The sequence below is a fragment of the Schistocerca americana genome, chromosome 2, assembly GCF_021461395.2.
Source record: "Schistocerca americana isolate TAMUIC-IGC-003095 chromosome 2, iqSchAmer2.1, whole genome shotgun sequence".
NCBI lineage: Eukaryota > Metazoa > Arthropoda > Insecta > Orthoptera > Acrididae > Schistocerca > Schistocerca americana.
The window spans coordinates 852,808,072-852,834,300 of NC_060120.1; the positions used below are offsets into that span (position 1 = coordinate 852,808,072).

General features: G+C 38.0%; 1 protein-coding gene across 1 annotated transcript in view; it reads right to left on the reverse strand.

Moving 5' to 3' along the window:
- The window catches only part of LOC124594486 (NFX1-type zinc finger-containing protein 1-like), a 356,250-nt gene that overhangs the window by 221,148 nt on the left and 108,873 nt on the right, over positions 1-26,229 (reverse strand). Inside the window, exon 12 of the mRNA XM_047132862.1 lies at positions 9,623-9,902. Within this exon, the coding sequence (XP_046988818.1) occupies positions 9,623-9,902 (280 nt within the window). The remainder of the gene's footprint in view (positions 1-9,622; positions 9,903-26,229) is intronic.

Sequence of the window (26,229 nt, forward strand, 5' to 3'; positions counted from 1 at the left end):
TGTGTTTTTCTGACAGGATAATGCTCACCCACACACTGTCTGTGAAACTCTACATGCTCTGCAAGATGTGCGGCAACTTCCCTGGCCAACACAATCTCCAGACTTGTCTCCAGTCGAGGATGTATGGGATATCATGGGATGACAAGTGACTCATGAGACTCATCACCCAACAACTTTACAGAAGTAAGTGAACAAGGTGAGCAAGTGTGGTGTAGCATATCTCAACGTAGTATTTGCCGTTTGTATGATCAACTGGATGCAAGTGTCAGTGCCTGCATTGCTGCCCTTGGAGGATACACCATGTACTAATACAGGTGATTCAGCATGGGTTGATAGCTGGTATCTCAGAACCGCTTGTGATATCTGTAAATGTAATTATTTCATGTATTCCTCATGCACTGTTGCAACAATAAATCTTGAGTTAATTGGAAACCTCTAAAAGGTGTACTATTTTTTTCTGGCAGTTTATATAAAGACTATGTTAAAAAACTATTATCTACAAAAATTGGCGGCAGCTCAACTCACTTTTACTGCATGTATTTAACTGAAAAAGAGATGTGACAGTACTCAGACATTTCAATATCAATTTCCAATTAGTGGGAAGACAGACATGGAAAATTTGACATACACCTACATCATCCCAGTGGTCAATTTTCCCTGCAGTGTAACTTCAAATTGAAGCACTCTAATTGACAACATTTTTATAAATCAAGAGAAATTGGGCAGCATCATCATTAGTAAAATACTGAATGGACTCTTTGGTCATGATGGTGAGAAATGTACTATTAATAAAATGAATATTTGTGAGAATAAAACTGAGTCCAATAGAAGATAGCCAGACCTATAATGATAAAATGATTAAGGCCTTTTACTCACGCCTCCAAAATATGTACTGGAAGTCACATCTGTTCTGAAACAGATGTAAATTCGAAATGTAATGTTTATTTGAAATCACATCAATATCCAAAGTGTCATGAAAAAAAGAAGTTTACAAGAATTGGCCTAAAAGAACCACAAAAAGGCATGGATCCTAAAGTACTGTAAAATATTAAGTAAAGTATTCAAATTGTCAAAAAATTTATATTTTAGCTGCACTATCAACCACTTCTGTAATAAAATTCAAACCATCTGGGACATAATAGGGAGTGAGACAGGTATCAACTGTGCCAGTAAACCCAAAGATTTTGTTTTAAATGTTGTTGATAAACATAATCAAACAAAAGGTAATTGCAAAACCTTCTATTACCCTTCCATAAGTGCTCTTGAGCAAATAATGTGCAATGGCTCTCTAGAAAGTGCCATGGAAATACAGAAACACAGTTTTCTGAATCCTGTGAGTTTAGTGTACGCTCCACAATCAGAAATGAGTTAAAGAAAACCACTCCCTCTCTTAAAAAGTAAAGGACCATCAGGTGTAGATAACATTTCCAGTAAACTGCTATAAGTCTGCTCTGATTAATTATCCAAAGTTTTTGCCCACATACATTTATAAGAGTGTCTCCCAGATGGAATGAAGCTTGCTATAGTGAAGCCACTCCACAAAACGGCAGACACAACACACGTCACAAACTATCATCCCATCTCTCGAAGACAGGAAATAGAAAATAGTTCTCAAAGAGGGGAGCAAATCAGGTGAGGAGATAAAGTCTGACTGGGGCACTATACTCTATAGAATTCCCAGTGAGCTGTTCTTGGCCCACTTGTTTCTCACATACATAAATGACCTGTGTTAGTCACATGAAACATGCAAGTTCAGCGTGTTTGCTGATGGTACTGTCACTGTGATAAACAACAAGTAATCCATCAATCTGGATCAGTGCTTCACAACCTTTCTCAGACCATTACCCCTGAACACAATCAGATATTAGCTAGTACCTCACCCCTCTAAACTTCAGAATAAAACAGAATTTTCATTGAACACTTACTTTCAAAATGTAGGTGTTCTATTAAACCACGAACTAATGAGTCAATGAGACAACTGGAACTGCTTATTTCTAACTACGAAGTAATTCTCAGCACAATGTGAGTGCTACCTACATGTCCATCTCAGAGAAGGAAATAGCTGCATTGAGGGTAGAAAATTGTTAGAAAAAATGCTCCCTTTGCACCACTCCTCTCAGTAGCAACACTTCCTTCACCTAGATCCTGCACTACCACTTAAAATCAACCAAGTTTAAATTCTACACCCTACTCCATTTATAAAGCACTTGATTGCTCCACTTGTTACTGCTGAACAGAAAGAAACTGGAAGACTCCAGGCTGCCAGTGCTTTGTGTCTGACCACCATCACTAATAATAATAATAATAATAATAAAAGTAATGATAGTAAATATTACAACGTTCTAACAACGTACAGTGTGAGTGTGAATCTGGGTTGTTTCGGTTTATTCCTCCAAACCACCTTCCATTTCTTTATGAGATGACTTACTTGGGATTTTCAGCCTCTCTACTTTACTGGATAGCCAGCTGCTGGAAACTCTCTTGACTTCTTTTCCATTGAATAACGCTAGGTACAGGAACTTTTAAGCCTCTTTCTACTTATGAAATAAGTAGACATACAAACTTTGCTTTTCGTCAATCAACGATGTATTTGACTTTCAAGCACAACAAAATTCCCACTTTTAACATAAATATGTAACTTCCAGTAAGTCTCTCGTACAGTCGAACATCAGAAACAAATTAATTTACATTTAAAAGAAAGTCGACTTATATACCGTGACTTTTCTTAACGTGAATCATAAAATGAGTCTTGCCTATAACAAGGCTGAGTCAAGAGTCTACAAGAGTACTTTTTCACCTGTTCTTGTTTTAATAACAATAGTCAATGACACAAAAAGCACAGAGCTGCTTATAAACTCCATGGTTCTTCCTTACACATGCACTAAAACCTCTATAGATTGCACAACAGGTACTTGTCGGTGCCGTTCAACTGCCACGTCTACTTCCTTTCCACGACTGATTTTAAACCTGCACACACAAATATGTGATGCGCAGTAGGTAGGATTCTACCATCCCACACTCAAATCTAGAATATCGTGTGTTCGAGACAGTAGAAGGCTGAGTGGTTCTACAATTTACACAGAAATTCTCGAATCACTACACTATCTACAACACAGAAAAGACATTTTCATAAGATATTCAAGCATACATGAGGTATATGTCTCAATTTCACTGTCAAAGATGCACAGTACAAAGTAAGTGTGTAATGGGTTTACTGTATGAGGAAGATGATGTTCACACATTCATTTCACAAGCTGTAATCTCCACCATATTGCGTCACAAGTTAATGCTAGTGCTAATGTTTTTCGGAGAACATGAGACAGTGTGGTACTGGGGTGCAGACTCTCACGTCTCTCAGTTGACTTATGTATTGTGTGCAGCCAATTCTCTTCTCTGGGTAGTCAACTATGTCGAGCTCCCAAAAGGTTCTTTTCCAAAGTCTATAGAGGATTACAGGAATTTATTAAGCTACTTCTCTATTCTTAAAATAATCTGTGTACTTGTGGAAAACTTACAGTTCATTCTTGGTATATTTTCATCTCTCAACACAAAGCAACATTTACTCTTTTTCACATAAGTAATTAAACTCTGGCAAGCCAACTGGTGTCTTTAAGCAACAGACTTGATAAAACATAAGTTCAATATCATAGTAACAATCGAATTATTTATGGACATCACATGTTTCCTGCCTCATGCAGAGCTAAGACGTGAAGCAAAATAAAAGTCTTTAATCTCAAGCGAGTCCAATACATGAATGTGCATAGAAATCTATATTCAATTGTTCATTAGTGTTTTTTACAACTAACACACCAAAGAATACTACATAATTATTCCTTGGGTTTTCATCACGTCTTCTGTGGTGCTGGCGGCAAACACTTGTCATCGTCAGTGACTTGCCCCTCTTACAGTCTTCTAATGACAAACTTCCGACCTGTACATAAAAACAGGTGGATCGGTAGAAACGTTCTCACATGCTCCAGTCCTGAATCCCTGAACCTTACACCAATAACCTGAAAACACCGCAACTACCCTCCCGACCTGGTACAGAAGCAAATAGCTAGAGCCACTTCCTCATTCCCTCAAACCCAGAACCTCCCACAGAAAAACCCCAAAAGTGCCCCACTTGTGACAGGATACTTTCCGGGACTGGATCAGACTCTGAATGTGGCTCTCCAGCAGGGATACGACTTCCTCAAATCCTGCCCTGAAATGAGATCCACCCTTCATGAAATCCTCCCCACCCCACCAAGACTGTCTTTCCACTGTCCACCTAACCTTCGTAACCTCTTGGTTCATCCCTATGAAATCCCCAAACCACCTCTCCTACCCTCTGGCTCCTACCCCTGTAACCGCCCCCGGTGTAAGACCTGTCCCATGCACCCTCCCACCACCACCTACTCCAGTCCTGTAACCCGGAAGGTGTACACGATCAAAGGCAGAGCCACGTGAGAAAGCACCCATGTGATTTACCAACTGACATGTCTACACTGTGAAGCTTTCTATGTGGGAATGACCAGCAACAAACAGTCCATTCGCATGAACGGACACAGGCAGACACTGTTTGTTGGTAATGAGGATCACCCTGTGGCTAAACATGCCTTGGTGCGCGGCCAGCACATCTTGGCACAGTGTTACACCGTCCGGGTTATCTGGATACTTCCCACCAACACCAACCTATCAGAACTCCGGAGATGGGAACTTGCCCTTCAATATATTCTCTCTTCCTGTTACCCACCAGGCCTCAACCTCTGCTAATTTCAAGTTGCCGCCGCTCATACCTCACCTACCATTCAACATCTTTGCCTCTGTACTTCCGCCTTGACTGACATCTCTGCCCAACCTGTTTGCATTTACATGTCTGCCTGTGTGTGTATATGTGCGGATGGATATGTGTGTGTGTGCGCGAGTGTATACCTGTCCTTTTTTCCCCCTAAGGTAAGTCTTTCCACTGCCAGGATTTGAATGACTCCTTACCCTCTCCCTTAAAACCCACATCCTTTCGTCTTTCCCTCTTTCCTGACAAAGCAACCTTGGGTTGCGAAAGCTTGAAATTTGTGTGTGTGTTTTTTATTGTTTTTATTGTCTCTATCAATATACCAATGCTTTCGCTTGGTAAGTTACAGCTTCTTTGTTTTTAGATATATTTTTCCCATGTGGAATGTTTCCCTCTATTATATAAATATACATTTGAGAGTGACAAAAAAATAACGATGTAGAACCGTCACATATCAACAATGTAATATGTGCTTCTACTCAGATGTACATATATCTTTATTCCCCTACATCCCTGGCAGTTCTGACATCACTTCAGGTATCTAATTCGCAATTCTCCTGTTTGTGTTCTCACCTTCACCTTTCAAGCCCTAGAAGAAAAATTTTAGCAACACCTATGGAACAGCAAATGGTGAAGAATCAGTTACGCTTGTCTGTGAGGGTTGTCTGAAAGGTGAGATGTGTGACTAGTGCTAGTCTTGCTTGTACTTACTTTACCCACCCCTTCCAAAAGTGATACAAACCCTCCTATTTACGTTACATCTCACAAAAGTTATAAAATATTCTATAAAAATAGAAAATTAGACAATACAATCAAATAGTTGTTTAGTTAATCACTTTACACTATATTTTATACACACAAAAAATATTTTGTTTAGTTTATGTCATCTAGATATCACTCTGCTTGAATAGTACCATGATATTATCTTCATAATAGTACTATATTCTATTTATTTCATTCCATGTTTAGAGATTACTGTTTATCTGTGATTCCCTTAAATTGGTCTCAATCTTGTAGTCATATCCGGTTTCATATACACTAAACTTATAGGATAGTTTAAGAATTCAAGAATAGATTACAGAATAGTTTAAGATTTGAAGGGAATTCGGTGCAGGAAAAATAGTACAGAAGAAACACTGAAAATAACTTGGGATCTGATGGTCATCACTCCGCCCGTAAACACAGAATGTTAACATCCCTGGGAGACAGATGTGACTCTGCCTGGATACCATGGATCTGACATTAACCTCACTCAATTACTTACGGACCAATACTTCTCCTTAAATTTTGTATGAAAGCCTCCCCACAACAAAACAATTACCACTTTGCTAGGAAACACAAGTTATTCTACTTTCTACTTTGTCATGGACAAGTTTTAATTCTTTGCACAAGTCATCCATAACCTTGCAAGCATCATGAAGTTCAGACAAAGCAACCATTGAAATGTTTCTGGAGATTTTACTCTCGGTAACTTCTCGATCTTTAATTAGTTCAAATGGTTCCGCCAAACTACTTACACTTATAATGTCCAAGTTGGCTAATTTTCCATTAAAACTTCATCCTATTTTATCTATTTGCGAACTAACAACATGTGTAGTAACACCTGGGATTTTCGATTGAATAATTGACATTACTTCCTTAGGTCGATCTGTGCTCTCCTTCGAAGTATTCATTTCTAGTCTTACAGAATTAAATTTAACATCACATGTATTTTTACAAAATTTTAATTTTTCATTAAACTCAGATTCTATATTATTACACTTATCTTCAATGTCAAATTCTAATGTTTTAGTAAAATCTTTAACTTGCTCATCCTGTCTCTGGTTAAATTCAGTAAATAGTTGATTAACATGAGTATTCAAAGAACTAGTGAGTTCACTCTTTAAATCTAACTTCAAATTTTCTACCTTATTATTTAAAGAGTCGAATTTAATCTTTAACAAAACTATATTTGTTGCTTGACTGTTCAAGGTTTCACTTTGAGCATCTAATTTTTCACTAAGAGTGGCTGAATCAGCCTTCTGGTCATCCAACTTAGCACTTTGGTCATCTAACCTAGCATTTAACTGAGTACTTACTGAGTCTAACTTTAGACTTTGTCCTTTGATTAAATTTGAAACTTCAGTCCAGTCTGGCATGTCCCTATTCACTGTCATGGCCATGGCTGGTCCTGAAGTTTGTTGCTTTTCTTGATCCACAATTTTATTTATCTTAGACCTAGTAATCATCTAAAAGAAAATTCACCACTGAGTACAATAACTATAATAACAGTTTATAATTCAACTGTCCCCTCCACTTTTACCAAATAATTATTGGTTTTTGCTCACCCGGCATACAGTTCTAGCTGCGTTAGTGAGCGAATGTGTAATCAGTGCCGGTGGACAGTACTGGTGCCGGTGGCATCGAATGTTGGTTTCAGCGTTGTCGTCGGCGAGCAGACACGGAGTCAGCACCGGTGAGCAGCAGCTGATGCAGTCGGCGTCGGTAGCCAATTACTGCGTCGGCATCAGCACGATGTACGTGTGTGAAGACTGCTTACTCTCCACACCCAATCTTCTTAGTCAAAAAGTTGAGGTCTTCTCTCCAGTTTTCTCCACTATTACTGTCTCATGTCTTTTACTGCACTGCACTCGCAACTCTCTTCTATTGGTTTGTTGGACTCAAAACGATTACTGGAAACAGTTATCGTATCTTGTTATGCATAGTTGCTATGGTAACGCCTAATATCTTCTTTCCATTTCTGTCTTTAAATTCCCATTTTCTTCGGGTCTTGTCACCTAGGTCGCCACGTTCTAATGTTTTTTGGACAACAGAAAATAATATCTTTTTATTTCTGTAATCTATTGATCACATACATGAACTTTAGTGTCAACGTACTCGTTGATTGACGATGTACTAGAACTGCTATGCAGAACAAAATTCTCTTCTTAGACATATAAATATCCTCATCGTCTCACTCGTATCTCAAGCTTTAGAAATAATTAAGTATATTGAGACATAAGAGTTGGTTTCAAAACCATATGAAAATATGAACATGCGCCTTGACTTCTCCAAGTCCAAGACATGAATGAGCATAGAAATCTATTTTCAATTGCTCATAAGTCTTTTTTACAATTAACACAGACACTAACACACCAAAGAATGCTACATAATTATTCCTTGGATTTTCATCATGTCTTTTTTATTTATTAATTTTTTTATTTGGCCTTTGAGTGTGTACTCAATTTAGCCATCGGCAACCCATAGTGACAATGTACACATAATTGAATAAATAAATACAGAAATGCATATTTACAAGAATAAAAAGCTTAACTGTTACATGTTTGTACATAATGCTTTAAAAATTGAATTGAATTGAATTGGAAAATAATTAAAAGTGCCTTGGCTTACAATTCACACCAATTCTGAAATATCTTCATCAGCAAGACATATTTATAATTTATGTACACCATTAAAACCTACAGATTGTGACCAGTACTCTTAATGAAGTTAACTATCACTTTATATAGACGAACGTCTTTAGTACACAAAAGAGAAGAAGCTGATTGAGGAAGATGGTAGCCCATACTCAGCAATGTCTTCAGAAAGACCAACCGTTCATGGTCAAATTTGGGGCACATAAATAAGATGAGGTTGACATCAGCTTCCGACTCAGGATCACACTCACATGCTGGTGAACTGTAAACGTTGATCCGATGTAGACGTTGTGGGAAAGAGGCATGATTGAAGCGGAGTCTTATGATGGTAGAAATTGTGGATCAGTCCAGATGTGTCCTCGTCTTCTGTGGCACTGATGGAAAACACTTGTTGTTGTCGTCAGTGACTCGCCCCTCTTACAGTCTTCTAATAACAAACCTCTGACCTGCACACAGGAACAGGTGGATTGGTAGAAATGTTCTCACTCTCCCGCACTCGTACCTAAAATATTGGGTGTTCATGGTGGTGGAAGGCCGAGTGTTTCTACAATTTACACTGAAATTCTTGAGGCACTACATAGCCCCTGTAAAAGAATCTAATTCTTGGTGACTAATGCAATCATTATTATAGTCTTATTAAATAGTGATGGCAAATATCTTTTAAAAATAATTTAGCTTCAACATAGAATCACAGATGAACCCTTTTCTTTTATCCCTCTGAAAATTTCCATTTTACCCCTCAGGGGGTAATTACCACCACATTGGGTACCACTGATCTAGAGGCTGATGTGGAGTGCCCCCAAGAGCCTATAGCCATAATATGTTCACAAAACTTTCAATACTTTCTAAAACTTCTAAATATATTTATTTCATTACGAGTTTCGTGGCTACAATCCTGTGCATTATGAAACCAGTGAAATGTACGATAATCACCATACAAGGAAGAAGGCTCACCTCCATTCTGATCTGAAAAATCTAGCTGTTACAGAAAGATGCACAGTAGTCCAGTGTTAAAATCACTACCAACCTACATCAAAGACCTACATAGTAACAGTTGATTATTCATAAAGATGTATTTTCTAGAAGAAACTTTTTATTCATTAGATTTTTCAACAGAGAAGTATAGTCTCTGAATGCATATACATTTACTGTGTGTTTGTTAGGTTTTGTACACCATGTGTTAATTCTTGCATGATGTCGTATCACTTTGCTTCTATTTTGTTCTAGTTTTATATTTTGTATTTTCCCTATAACTGTTTTTGTAAAATAACTGTACAATGTTCTTTATGATCTACACTTATATATTCCTTATCTAGTTCAACATTGTAGCATCTTATCACATAAAAGCACCTATGGAGTACATATATAAATAAAACAAAACAACTATGCATGTACTCAACAACTTGTAAATGACTGTGATTGAAAGTCTTACCTTTCACAAGGAAAGTAGCACTTATAATTTTCATGGAATCTGTTCCTTACATGACACACACTCTGACATTTGTGGCCACACTGAAGATCTGCCTCGCAAGGAAGGCTGCAACCTCCTTCAGGAACAGCCTTAAAGTCAGCTGCTGAGGCCACCTTTGTTTCCTCAGTTGGATGTATCTGACATTTTAATGTCAGATGAGAGCCAAATGCATCTTGTTTCATGAGCGTTTCGTTTATTTTTGGCCATATTTGGCTGCTCTTAGTCAGTGTGTCCATGTTACCTACGCAGTAAAAATAACACAACTCAAACTGCTAAAATCACCAAACAATGAAGCCTTTTATTCACTAACTGTAATTTGTACATCAATGCATAGTGAAATACTCATTGGGATACCAAACAAAAGGTACTGGAAACTTTTTACAGTATGAGTTTTTTTTATTTACTTCACATAAGTTTTAGTTCATTTATATTACCCCCTCATGTTTTCCGTTTGGTGGACATTAACATTTACTGCTACTATCTAGTTTTGGATCCAGCTGTTTATAATAAGAGGATTGTATGCGCCACTGATGACTGAATATATTAACCGTGTTTTTCAAAATATCAATACTGTTTTATTTCAATAAAATTTTAAATAACAAATTATGATCTGTTGACGTAGAGATGCAATGAGCCAGTGGAAAAATGCTCCTGTCAGAGCACTAAAAAGGGGGAATACGTTACTCAAAAAAGACTCTGACAGAAAAGTGGGGAACCAATTGCCTCAAGCCTCATTCCACCTTCCTCACAAACAATTTTGGCTTGTGAACATATTCTCATGTTCACGTGCCAAAATTTTTGGTGAGTAAAGCAGAATGAGGATTGGGGCAGCTGGTTCCTCACTTTTCTGTCAAAGTCTTTTAAAGGGGAACATATTCCCCTTTTTTAGAGCTCTGACAGGAGTTTTTTCCACTGGTTCAGTCCACATCTCTATATTACCAAATAATCAATTGTCATTTAAAGTTTCATTGAAATAAACATACTGTTATTTTAAAAAAGCAATTTTAATCCTCATTCTTCCTTACCCACCAAAAATTTTGGCATGTGAACATTCAAATATGTTCACATGCCAAAATTTTTTGTGAGGAAGGTGGAATGAGGATTGAGACAACTGGTTTCCCATTTTTCTGTCAGAGTCTTTCACAGGGGAAAATATTTGTCTTTTTGAAATGATAAGTAAATCAAGACCATACGCTGTCAACAGGCATGGATATACATCAATGGGGACAGTTGGGCACATTTGTAGAGGTGTGAATTGTCCAATGTACAGAGACAGTGTCATAAAGTTCTATTGGTGAAAAAATGCTGACTAAAAACATAGTTTGGTAACCTCAGAGCCCTTGAGATGACCCAAGCACTCTTGCCATGTGTTCACTAATTCAGTTAAAACTACATTTACACCTCAGACTAGACATTATATGGATATTTATGTGCAAAACAATGGATACTTTGAGCCTTTGAGTGTCAGTAACGGATAATAATATTGAAAAAAAGTTTCAAGGTTCTCCGAGATCATCATCTTAAAACATATGCCACTAATGGAACTTATAGAAGTGGCCATCTCCATAATTTGTACTTTTGTTACCAAAAAATCCCCAGTTAAAAACTTTTTTTTTTTTTTGCAATTTTCTGCACTTTGAATCTCTGGATCTTAGCAACTGATAATAACACTGAAAAAAGTTTCAAAGGTTCACAAGAATAACATCTTAAGAACATATGGTAAAAATTTTGATGATCTGCCATGAATAGAAATGATACAAGTGGGCATCCCCATAATTGGTGGTATCAGTTCCTAATTTTTTATTTTCATTTATTTATTTATTTTTGGGCGTGGCGGGAGAGGGGGGGGGGGTAAGGGGTTTCAGAAACTGCCTGTGAACAAATGGTGCTTTTATAAGCCACATAAGATCCACCCTACACCACACCTAACACAAAAGGACCAACCGATTTGCTATTTTGCCTGGACTGGAGAATGAGTGTTGTATTTAAATTTTGACCCTGTATTGTAGAATAGGTACAGTACATCCATTCTTCTGATAGGTGTACAAATGGTTGCTAGGCCAAGGGCTATCCAAAATCCTTGGCCCCTTGTCTTCGTGAACAACAGAACTTGAGATATGAATCCATGTAAATCGCATGTTCATCTGTGGCTTTTTGGAACATATTGGTACTGTGAACAGTTGTGCACCGAATGATAACAGTTATTCATATATAACATGAGGAAGGTTTCTACAAGGGGTGTTCAATAAGTAATGGGCCACATTTTTTTTCTGTACATATTTATTGTTAAGAGTCATAATTTGGTGAAAATATACATCAACATGTCTTGTCCATGTCCTATTTTCCTACGTAGTCTCCATCACATTCTATGGCCATACGCCAACGTTGTGGAAGAGCATGTATTCCCTGCCAGTAAAAGCTCTTGTCCTGTAGGCATAGCTATGTTTTCGCTGCATGCCTAACACATTCGTCATCTTCATCTTCACTCCTGTAGAGTGGTGATGCACCAGTCAGCACAAATAATGGCATCCGCATCATTCAGCATGTCTGGGACAGTGGCTGTGACTGGACATCCCGAGCATGGCCGATCATGGAGGACTGTTTCTACATTTTCTGAGGCTGTAACTTTCTTTACCCATTGCCCCACTGTACTCCTATCAACTGCAGCATCAACATACAACGCACACAAACATTTATGGATGCTCACCATGGTTTCTTTTTCTGCATACAAGAATTCAATAACAGCACGCTGCTTGTAACGTGATCATATGTAGATGCCATTTTGCCACAATAGTATGGCCCTGCCATCTGCCAGAATAGTTCGAAACTTCACTGGCACACAGAACAACCACCAAATGTTGTAAATAGCCTTTCGCTATTCAGAGTAGGAATTAAAATCCATGGAGAAGAAATAAAAACTTTGAGGTTCACCAATGACATTGTAATTCTGTCAGAGACAGCAAAGGACCTGGAAGAGCAGCTGAACGGAATGGACAGTGTCTTGAAAGGAGGATGTAAGATGAACATCAACAAAAGCAAAACAAGGATAATGGAATGTAGTCGAATTAAATCGGGTGATGGTACGGGAATTAGATTAGGAAATGAGACACTTAAAGTAGTAAAGGAGTTTTGCTATTTGGGGAGCAAAGTAACTGATGATGGTTGAAGTAGAGAGGATATAAAATGTAGACTGGCAATGGCAAGGAAAGCATTTCTGAAGAAGAGAAATTTGTTTACATTGAGTATAGATTTAAGTGTCAGGAAGTCATTTCTGGAAGTATTTGTATGGAGCGTAGCCATGTATGGAAATGAAACGTGGACAATAAATAGTTTAGACAAGAAGAGAATAGAAGCTTTCGAAATGTGGTGCTACAGAAGAATGATGGAGATTAGATGGGTAGATCACATAACTAATGAGGAGGTATTGCATAGAATTGGGGAGAAGAGAAATTTGTGGCACAACTTGACTATTAGAAGGGATCGCTTGGTAGGACATATTCTGAGGCATCAAGGGATCACCAATTTAGTATTGGAGGGCAGTGTGGAGGGCAAAAATCGTAGAGGGAGACAGAGAGATGAATACACTAAACAAATTCAGAAGGATGTAGGTTGCAGTAAGTACTGCGAGATGAAGAAGCTTGCACAGGATAGAGTAGGATGGAGAGCTGCATCAAACCAGTCTTCGGACTGAAGACCACAACCACAACAATCAGAATCTGATGCTGGACATATCAAATATCATGGGGCTGTCTTACAGGATGTGTCAGAGGATTTTGTCCAATGAACTGCACAAGCAATAGTTTGCCGCAAAGTACATGCTGAAGATTCTCGGCAATGAACAGAAACAGCATCGTGTGCAAGTCTGTAGAGAACTTCAAGACTTGAAAGTGAAACAGACTTTCTTTCGAAGGTTATTACTGGTGTTGATAGCTGGGTTTATAGGTATGAGCCCAAAACCAATCAGAAACAAAAGATTTCATTGTCACACTGTCCCAGTAAAGCCTGGCAAGTGACTAGTAAACTGTTTATTCAACATGGAAAAAGTTGTCCATAAGGAGCTTGTCACTCCTCATCAGTCCATCAGTGCAGTGTTCTACTGTGATGTCCTGAGGTAAGTGAAGAAGAGCAGAAGAAGAAAACATCTGGAAAAGTGGTGCCCAGACGATCAGCTCCTCCATCATGACAATGTTGGGTTACACACTTTCTTGATATCCAGGAGTTTCTGGAAAAAAAAGGTTCCTCATCTGCTGTTCGCCTCACAAGGCATTGAGTGGCTTTCTCTTATTCACCAGAGTGACAGTCAAGATAAAAGGCCAAAGATTTTACCCAGTTCCCAGGAAACATTCATTATAGGGAGCTTTCAATTCATGAAAAACTGCTGGGAGTGATTTATACATTCCCAAGGGGCTGCTTTGAAGGTGGTGTGAAAAGATCCAAGTAAAGTGTATTTGGATTTTACCCAGTACCTCCACTTCTCCTAAAAAGCATAGGAAAACAGCTTTTTATGAGAGAGGTGGCAAGTGTTTTTCTATAATGTTCAGCCACCTGGGAGACAAATAGAATCCTGAAAAAGAGCCCATCGGAGTAGTCAAAAGTCGAGCATTCTAGTAGTTTGAAGAGGGTATGATGCGACCTGAAAACTCAGAAGACCATCAGCCCAGTAATAAGCCTGCACACCTCATTTAGTGCCATGTCAACCACTTGGTCACGACCTGTGCCAGAAATTGCATGTGAATTTTTTCATGGAGTAATAGGGTAATAGCACCATTATCTTCCTTATGATGTTATAACCAGTGCCCATGATCAGCCATGTCTTATTAGAGTGCTTCTTGGATGTCAAGGAATCATCAAGTGTAACACTTAATATTTTGGGTAAGTTTAGCAGGCACTGAGTTCACAGTGTGTCTGTTTTTTTTTTTTAAGACAGGAAAAAAATATTTTGATTTTAACTGGGTTTGGATGTAGCTGTCCAATAAATTCAACGCAGGATTTTAATACTCTACTAGAAATAGTCAACACACACACACACACACACACACACACCACTTTAAGTAGTTTTTGCTAAATTTGAAGGCTGGTGATTTCAATTCATAATTTTTCTTAAACAAATTTTTTGTATAATGCTCTAGATATGCACTACTTTACTTTTGTTTTATGCTCAATGCAAGTGTTTACATGTTATGATGATGGACAGGAGGATTTTGCAATATGGGAGGTAATGTAGATTCCAGTTGTTTATACCAGCTTGTATTCTGAATGAAATGGAACATACTGTTCTTGGTGCAAGAGACCTTAATACCAATTGTTGTTCATCTTTTCACTTTCATCCTGATCAATTTAGGTCTCAATTCTTTGGAGGAAAACAGAACTCTTTGGAGATTTAAGAAAGATGTTCATTTTTGTAGTTATGATTTGTAATTGTACGAGGGTGGTTCAATAAGTAATGCCCCACATCTTTCTCTAAGTCTACAAATGCTAGAAATGTAGGTTTGCCTTTCCTTAATCTATTTTCTAAGATAAGTTGTAGGGTCAGTATTGCTTCACGTGTTCCACCATTTCTATGGAATCCAAACTGATCTTCCCCGAGGTGGGCTTCTACCAGTTTTTCCATTTGTCTGTAAGGAATTCGTGTTAGTATTTTGCAGCTGCGCCTTATTAAACTGATAGTTCGGTAATTTTCATATCTGTCAACACCTGCTTTCGTTGGGATTGGAATAATTATATTCTTCTTGAAGTCTGAGGGTATTTTGCCTTTCGTATAAATCTTGCTCACTAGATGGTAGAGTTTTGTCAGAGCTGGCTCTCCCAAGGGAGCTGGCTCTCCCAAGGGTATCAGTAGTTCTAATGGAATGTTGGCTATTCCCGGGGCCTTGTTTCGACTTAGGACTTTCAGTGCTCTGTCAAAATCTTCACACAGTATCATATATCCCATTTCCTCTTCATCTACATCCTCTTCCATTTCCATAATATTGTCCTCAAGAACATCGCCCTTGTATAGACCCTCTATATACTCCCTCCACCTTTCTGCTTTCCCTAGATTCTGACTAGCAGTAATATTTTCAAAAGCTGGTTAGTTGATTAATTTCGGGGGATGGGATGAAATAGCGAGTTCAGCAGTCAGATCGGTTAAGGAAGAATGGGGAAGAAAGTTGGCTGTGCCCTTTTAAAGGAACCATCACAATATTTTCCTGATGTGATTTAGGGAAATCACAGAAAACATAAATCAGGATGATCGGATGCGGGTTTGAACTGTCATCCTCCCAAATGCAAGTCCAGTGTGCTAACCACTGCCCCACCTCACTCAGTTTTCAGGAGTAATGTGAGCTGATGGCCATCCTGAATGGCAATCATCATCAAACAGTGTTCTGCCATCTTCAAAATGTTTGAACAAGTCCTATAATTGATTGTGACCTAAGGTATCTTCTTCAAACGCTTGCTTCAACATGTTACATGTTTCTGCACACACTTTGCTCCCAGATACCTGTCATTGTCAATTTCACATGACATGCAATACACAACAATGGGGAACTAAAGATAACAAAATGACACAAAGGTGCTTGAGGCACTGACTGACAAAGGATATACAAGCTACCACCTGGTGGTGTTCTGTCTAAGTAACTAGACTTCACGAGCTAAATATACATTCCAGGAACATTTGGGTAGCACCTCATATACTTGCTGTTGTACCAGTGCTGTGGCTTGCTGACTTTTTTAATATTTCTAGCACACATTGGCTGGTGATCCCATGATGGCAGGTAGCCATAAAACCAGCAGCCTGTAGCCATCATCTGAAACTGCATTCATTACTCAAGACTTAAACAGATTGTCAAACTGTCCTTTAACAAACGGTACTTGCTAGCAATCTTATGTAATTAACATCTAAAACCTGGCCACATTCTTAATGCTCTGCTACTACAGATTTTACATGTGTGGCATTCACGCACTTTAAAGTATTCTGTTATTGTCCTCATTGTTTCTCCTGCAATTTCCTTTGTCACAATCAATCATCACTTTACAGACTCCCACTGCGTATATGTGATCAATCACATCTGTTGTAGATTGGGAAAAGTTGTTTATTTTGTATTAGCTGAAAAATTTAGTCCTTATATGTTGCCAACTAAGAAATTCGCCGGTATAGTCTAGGTACTTTAGTAATGACAACCTTACAGAATAAGAAGGAGCTTTCTCATTCTTCTTGTTTGCATTATTATTACTGCTTTGTGTAAAGGTCCTCTTATGGAAATATTTATAGGAGAGGGTCAGTCCGGTAGAACCCAAGACTGAATTTAATCCTTGAGAGAGCATGCAGATTTTTATACCATGAGTGGGCATGCAGGCATACTTTATACACATTTAAAGGATAGCTGTCTTTACATTACCAATGTAAACATGTATGAGGAAAATCACAGTTTGATCTTAATTTGATTAAACAATGATAACACAAACTTACACTGATCAGCCCGAACATTATGACCACCGACAAACTGTTGGTATAAACCTGCTCAGATGATAGCAGCATCACCTGGTGATGAATCACTACTCGTCAGACACATGCACGGTGGGTGCATGTAGTATCAATGAGAGTGATGTATGTGTAGAGAATGGGAAAGCCACGTGATCTATCCGTGGGCTGGTGGTGATGGGCCAGAGGCTTGGCACGAGCATTTCGAAAACTGCACAACTTGTCAGGTGTTTGAGTAATGCTGTGGTGAGTGTCTTCAACATATGGGGAAACCAAAGCGAATCCATGTCCAGACATCATGTGGTTGGATGGCCATAACTCATTACAAATGCCAGATGTTGTAGGCTGGGTAGACTGGTAAAACAGGACAGGCAGCAAACGTGGAGGAACTAACATCAGACTTTAATGCTAGGCAGTGTAGAAGTGTGTCTGAACACACAGTGCATCAAACATTCCCACCGATGAGCCTCCACAGCTAGTGACCCATGCAAGTGCCAATGTTAACACCATGACATCGGCAACTACGATTGAAATAGGCATGTGACCACTGGCACTGGACCCTGGTGCAATGACAGAGAGTTGCATGGTCTGCTGATACCTTCTTCATCATGCTGATTGGAGAGTATGAATCTGTCATCTTCCAGCTTCTTGACCCTGTACAGTGGCCGGAGACAAGTTGGCGGTGGCTCCATTATGCTCTGGGTAACATTCACATGGGCATCCATGGGTCCAGTGGAGCTCATGCAAAGCACCATGATGGTCAAGTAATATTGTACACTGGTTGCTGACCACGTAAACCCCTTCATGATGATCATATTTCCCAATGGCAGTAGCACTTTTCAAAAAGACAATGCACCGTACCTCAAGGCCAGGAGAGTGACAAAATGGTTCAAGGAACACAGTGGCGAGTTCCGACCAATATGCTGGCCCCCCAACTTGGCAGATGTGAACTCGAACCAAAGCACCCGAGATGTGATTGAAACTGGTATCAGAGCTCATACCCCCTCCCCCACCTGGAATTTGCAGCCATTAGGTGACTTATTGACTTGTGTGTGCAGACGTAGTGCCAACGCCCTCCAGCTACCTCACAAGGCCTCATTGCTTTAACGCCACAACTTTTTGCTGCTGTTATCAGTGCCACAAGTGGACATACAGGCTGTTTGGAAAGTGGTCATAATGTTCTAGCTGATCACTGTACATTATATGAGCTAAACCACTGTTTAATTAAACAATAATAAAATAAATTTTCATTATATCACTCTGGTCCATCATACAAGTGTTACGGCACAGTAATGACCCACTCAGAGCATTAAACAGCACATTTGCATCAGATCACTACCGAACACTTATTTCATTACTAATTATTGTGTAGGCAACTGCCTTATTAGAGGGTTGTGCACTAGCTCACAGTCTGGGCAGATTTCGAGATAACATTTAATGACACAAAAAGTGTTTTTATTCTTAGGCATTGTGGTATTGACTAATTCACTCTCTTTACACAGTACACATGAGAAGTTAACATTGGTGGAATCATATACAATGCCAAAATCAGGAAAGATGTATGGCAGCATTGCTCATTTTCATACTCGTATATTGAAGAAGCAACGAGGAGGCGTTTGTCAAGGACAGAAAATTTGCACATTACAGCTTGTTGATTACACAATACTAGCTGCCAAAAGTGAATGGGGCGCTTACTGAAGTGGAACGTATGTTAGCTGATAGCTACAACATGCACATAAACAAATATCTACATGGAGATTTCACTACTGTTCTCATCTCGGACAGTACTGTTAACAGCACTAATAAAGTTACTGGTGTCTAGCTATTGTTTGTTTCACACAGTAACATTCCCAATAAGAATGAAAGAACATACTGCAAAAGGAACTCTGAATTTATTCCTCAATTTCATATCGTTGTGAAACACTTTATCTAATCCTGGCAGTCAAATAGTAGCAATTAAGTATCCCCAAAAATTGGATTTTTTTAAAAAGGGGAAAAGTACGATTTCACACAATCACAGATGCTGATACAGTAACATTATTCAGGGAGAATTTACAGGATGAGCAAAGGTAAGATGTTTACCATAGACATATGTCAGATGATAAATTTAATTTTTTCCTTAAAAGATATTTTTATAGCACTACAAATCTAGATTTGCAAAGGATGTGAAAAAATATGTGGATAAGATTCAGGATCAAAGTCTCATGTGCCAGCAGGAAAAGGCAGCTTTATTTAACAAAAAGTACTAGTTCTAGTCAAGATTTGAAGGTGCACCGCAAGCAGTATTTCATGAATCTTCACCATGTACAAAAGAGGGGGGGGGGGGGGGGGGAGGCAGAGACCATACAACATACACAAAAAATTCAAAATTTCAAGAACAGAGCAAAACAATGAAGCGTGAAACAAATAAACTACTGTATTTACTCGAATCTAAGCCGCACCTGAAAAATGAGACTCGAAATAAAGGAAAAAAAAATTTCCTGAATCTAAGCCGCACCTGAAATTTGAGACTCAAAATTCAAGGGGAGAGAAAAGTTTTAGGCCGCACCTACAAATCGAAACAAAGTTGGTCCATTGTAATATGAGACACAATTTAGGTCGAATGAATGACGATACAGCTACAGTAGTTTGGTTTGAGTTGTAAGCTTAGCAGTTAAGCTTTACCAGGTAGCCATTGCTATGCGTCAGGTGCTCCGTCAGTATTTATACGGGTACCCTTCCTTTTTCACACGCTTCGTCTGGTTTGAATTGATTGCTTATTTTGCTTTGATCTGATAAGTGCTGTTTTCTTTGTTATAGGTGTTTAGGCCACTCTAAGCTGAAAATGCATTACTGTACTGTGTCATGCACTGTTTGTAGCATTCTGATAGTGCGTGTTTACGGCCTGTTGCCGCTCGCGGCATGGCTTGCTTTTGTGCGCGCTACCGCTGCTTACAATTAAAAAAAAAGAGAGAGGAATTGTCTCATTAGCGAAACAATGGCAAGAGACTGCTATTTGTTGTTACTTACACTGCTGCTTTCTTTGATAATGATCAACAAGAACCAAATAATAGACTGCGTATGATAGAACATGTTCTGAACGAGAGTTAGGCGAAATTTTTTCTCCGTTTGAAAATCTTTGTGGCCGCTTCTTTAGTACATCAAATTCTGCACATAAATTAGTCATCTTAGATTTAAAAATCTAGTCAGTTGCCGTGCTTCATTTCTGACTGCCACTATTAGGCATAAAAATAATACGAATATAAACATGACACGATACGTATATTCTTCCGCGTTTGCTGTTGTCTTGCTCTAGTTTCGTAGTTTATTAGGAAGACAGGATTTAAATGAGATAGCAGCAAACACGAAAGAATACATGGCAAAATGTTTATATTCGTATTATTCTTATGGTGAAGAGAATAGTGCATGTGATTCACATTTCATCAGGTTCCTATTAGCAACCATCTCTTCTCACAGGCAGGAAAAAATTCAGAACGTAGAGTTGGCCATATTGACAAACATCCCAAACAGTCTTGCCAGTCATATTTTCGTAGTACATTGAAGTTCTGCTACATTCGAAGATGAACAATACGGAATTTGTATTTACTTCGTTGGATAATGTATGAAAATGGTCGAAACTCGGGACGGAGAAAAAAAGCTCGTCTTCCACCTTTTTTTAAAATTTATTTATTGACGCAGAGGTTTTGGCGCCAGTATTTATCTTTGCATCTACAAAGCATGCCTGTGTAACGCTACATATATATTCGACGGCAGAAGTTAGTTGTGGCGGCACCTACTAACATTTTTCAGAACTTCCGCTTGCTTTGCACTCAATTCTAAGCCGCAGGCAGTTTTTGGATTACAAAAACAGGAAAAAAAGTGCGGCTTAGATTCGAGTAAATACGGTAAGTAAGGAAAACTGCACTGAAAGTCCTAGATGGCAGCAGTAGTGAGAGGTGATGCTAAATTGAAATCATTACCCACTACTCAGTGAATTTTTCTTAAAGGTAGTTAAAAATAGAGCGATAACAAAAGGATTACTGAAAGAAGATCCATTAGATTTACTTAGACCAATGATTCCCAACCTTTCTAAGACCATCACCTCTGCATGTAGTCAGATATTAGTTAGTACCCCCTCACCCACCATAATTGATATTTTTGCCTAACAAAATTTTATAATGACATAGAATTTTGTTTGAACACATTTATTTTTAAAATTACAGAAGATAAATGTTATTTACTCTTCATAAATCATGAACTAATGAGTCAAATAGTACTGCTTATTTCCAAAATCTTTTTTATAGAATGATGGAAGTAATTCTTACTGCATCATGAGTGTAACCTGCAGTTCCTTCTAGGAAAAGAAAACCAACTATCCACATTAAGGGTAGACACCTATTGCAAAACAGCTTCCTACACACCACTCCTTTCTCTAGGGACACCCACTTCATTCATGTCCAGCACCCACATTTAAAATCAGTCAAGTTAAAATGGTTACATTACACTCGCTGTTTGTAAATCATTTGTTGTTGGATCCCTTCATTCTGGACCAGCAGAAACTGAAAGACTTTAGGCTGCAAATGCTTTGCGTATGGCCACTGGCACTAATAATAATAATAATAATAATAATAACAATGCCCGCCCACAATGGTAACGACACTGCTAGCCAACTGGAAAATGATTTAAATCCAAATAGAGGTGTTTTGTAGGATATGCTTCCTGCAACAACCCTAGAAGGAAAACAAAGACAGAGGATGAGATGGTCAGATGAAGTTAATCAACACCTCATGTTCTGTTGTTACCAAGCAACAAACCTAGGAATACAGATCACAAGTATACACAACATTTATTACCAGATACTCAGAATTAAAATTTTCAACAGAACAACGATTAGCTGATCAGATCCGTGTAATAATAAAAAATAACAGGATACCCCAGTCAAAATTAGAAAACATCAAACAACAAATACTAGAACGAAATAATGTGCAATCAGAAGAAGAAGAAAATACAGTAATGGACTCAAACATCCCAGAGCAAACAAACAAAGAACAACACGCATCAATTAAACAATCAGAGGAAAACGAAATCTTAAGACGGCCACCAGAACAAGCACAAATAGAACACGGAGTGACACACATGTTAGATATAGAAGAAAAATTTCAGCTGACATATATAGAATACAAAGACACAAATACAGACATTAGACCATTCTTGAATAGACTGCCAAATAACCCACAAAACAACAATACAAACTATCAACACAATCATACACAACAAAATAAATGACAACACAACTATGGAAGAGTTACAACTACTGGTTTATATAGGAGCACTCGCTACACTAAATATACACACTAGGCAGAGATCAGAACCAACCAACACACAGAAGAAACCCACAAAACCAGCATGGCAACACAGGCTACAGATCAGAATAGAAAAACTGAGAAAAGACATTGGACAACTAACACAATTTATAAGAAATGAAATATCGGACAAGAAATGAAAAAGGTTAGGTAAAATCTCACAACAAGAAGCGATAGAGCAATTAGATGAAAAGAAGCAGAAATTACAAGCATTGGCCAAACGACTTAGAAGATACAAAAAAAGTGAAAATAGAAGGAAACAAAACCAAACATTCAACACAAACCAAAAGAAATTTTACCAGACAATAGATAACACACACATTAAAGTAGACAATCCACCAAACATAACAGACATGGAACACTTCTGGAGCAACATATGATCAAACCCGGTACAACATAACAGGCATGCACAGTGGATACAAGCAGAAACAGACACATACAAGATGATACCACAAATGCCTGAAGTGATAATTTTGCAACATGAAGTCACCCAAGCAATCAATTCTACTCACAATTGCAAAGCCCCTGGAAAAGATAAAATAGCAAATTTCTGGCTAAAGAAGTTCACCTCAACACATTCACATCTAACTAAATTATTTAACAGTTACATTGCAGACCCATACACATTCCCTGATAAACTTACACATGGAATAACTTATCTGAAACCTAAAGATCAGGCACACACAGCAAACCCAGCTAAATATCGCCCCATAACATGCCTACCAACAATACACAAAATATTAACTTCAGTCATTACACAGAAATTAATGACACATACAACACAGAACAAAATTATAAATGAAGAACAAAAAGGCTGTTGCAAAGGAGCACGAGGATGTAAAGAGCAACTGATAATAGATGCAGAGGTGACATATCAAGCTAAAACTAAACAAAGGTCACTACACTACGCATACATTGATTACCAAAAAGCTTTTGATAGTGTACTCCACTCATGGTTACTACAAATATTGGAAATATACAAAGTAGATCCTAAATTGATATAGTTCCTGAACATAGTAATGAAAAATTGGAAAACCACACTTAATATCCAAACAAATTCAAATAATATCACATCACAGCCAATACAGATTAAGCGTGGAATATACCAAGGAGACTCATTAAGTCCTTTCTGGTTCTGCCTTGCTCTGAACCCACTATCCAACATGCTAAACAATACAAATTATGGATACAATATTACTGGAACATATCCACACAAAATCACACATTTGCTATACATAGATGATCTAAAACTACTGGCAGCAACAAATCAACAACTCAACCAATTACTAAAGGTAACAGAAGTATAAATATGGCTTTTGGAACAGACAAATGTAGGAAAAATAGCATAGTCAAGGGAAAACACACTAAACAAGAAGATTACATATTGGATAACCACAGCGACTGCATAGAAGTGATGGAAAAAACAGATGCCTATAAATATGTACAGACAAAAAATAGGAATAGATAATACAAATATTAAAGAAGAACTAAATGAAAAATATAGAAAAAAACTAACAAAAATACTGAAAACAGAATTGACAGCAAGAAACAAGACAAAAGCTATAAATACTTATGCTATACCAATACTGACCTACTCATTTGGAGTAGTGAAATGGAGTAACACAGACCTAGAAGCACTCAATACACTTACACGATCACAATGCCACAAATATAGAATACATCACATACATTCAGCAACAGAAAGATTCACATTAAGCAGAAAGGAAGAAGGAAGGGGATTTATCGACATAAAAAACCTACATTATGGACAGGTAGACAATTTAAGAAAATCTTTATAGAACGAGCAGAAACTAGCAAAATAAACAAAGCAATCACTCATATAAATACATCGGCTACACCACTGCAATTTCGTAACCACTTCTACAACCCTTTAGATCACATAACATCAACAGATACGAAGAAAGTAATTGGAAAAAGAAAACACTACGTGGCAAGCACCAGTATCATCTAACACAGCCACACATCGATCAAGATGCATCCAACACATGGCTAAGAAAAGGCAATATATACAGTGAGACGGAAGGATTCATGATTGCAATACAGGATCAAAAAATAAACACCAGATATTACAGCAAGCAAATTATTAAAGATCCCAATACCACAACAGATAAATGCAGACTTTGCAAACAACAAATAGAAACAGTAGATCACATCACAAGCGGATGTACAATACTAGCAAATACAGAATACCCCTGAAAACATGGCAATGTAGCAAAAATAATACATCAACAGCTTGCCTTACAAGATAAACTTATAAAACAACACGTTCCCACATACAAGTATGCATCACAAAATGTACTGGAGAATGATGAATACAAATTATACTGGAACAGAACCGTTATAACAGATAAAACAACACCACATAACAAACCTGACATCATACTCACCAATAAAAAGAAGAAATTAACACAACTAATCGAAATATCCATACCCAATACAACAAATATACAAAAGAAAACAGGAGAAAAAATTGAAAAATACATCCAGCTGGCTGAGGAAGTCAAGGAATGTGGCATGAGGATAAAGTTGACATTATACCAATTATACTATCAACTACAGGAGTCATACCACACAATATCCACCAGTACATCAATGCAATACAGCTACATCCAAACTTATATATACAACTACAGAAATCCGTAATTATTGATACATGTTCAATTACCCGAAAGTTCCTAAATGCAATATAACATATACCGTACAGTTAAAAGGAAGTCACGCTTGATCAAGGTCCGCGTCACTTTCCATTTTTGACCAGACATAACGTCTGAGAAAAGAAAAAAACAATAATAATAATAATATAATTATTGGTAACTTATACTATGAGTACTATAGTCTTAATAAATAGTGGTAATAGTAACCCCTCTGAAAGAGGCAGTTACCCCCTGGTAGGCAACCACTGCCTTAGACTCAAGAATTGTAAGCAATTACTCTTCTGGTTATGGTGGCATTTCAACTATCGTACTAAAACACTGTGCTGACTTGATTGGGCCTCACTGAGCTTCCTCCCTAACCAATAAAGAAGTCACAGTGTATTCCATCATTTTTTGGCCCGGGATATTTTAAATTAATTATACAATATTTCAGCTAACAACCTTTCAGCCATTCTCAAGATGAGTCACTTGCTAGTTTTTAAACCTATTTATACACTACAGAATAAACACACATGCAAATTTACTCTACAGCAGGTCTATTCAGGAGGTGGCTCAGAGAGCATGAGCACTCATGCTCGCTTGCTGCCTGGGCAGTGAAGGCTCGTGGTAAATGGTGCACTCGGTCATTATGTAGTGCAGAGGAAGTGGAAACTGTGTGCTCTCTTCAAATGAATGACAATACATTAAGTTTGCCATAGTTTTGAATGCAAGTTTATACACATAATGGCACAGTGCACATAATGGCACAGTGCTTAAAATGGAGAGTAGCTCCTTTAAAATGGATAAAAAGCAGCATTATGGCTGGTTTAGGAACTTCAAAGCGAAGGTAGACACATTAGTATCAATTTTAATAAACATTTTTGGAACAGTGATCAAAAAGCTCGAAATTTAGTGCAGACGTCAATGCAAGATGCTTTTAATAGTTTCCACAATGAAACATCGTCTCAAAATATGGTAGAAAACCCAAAGAGATTCTGGTTGTACACCTGTGGCAAAAACAGTCTATACCGTCACTGCACGATGGCGATAGAAATGTTACCGATGATGTTGCCAATAAAGCGGAATTGCTAAATACAGTTTTCTGTAATT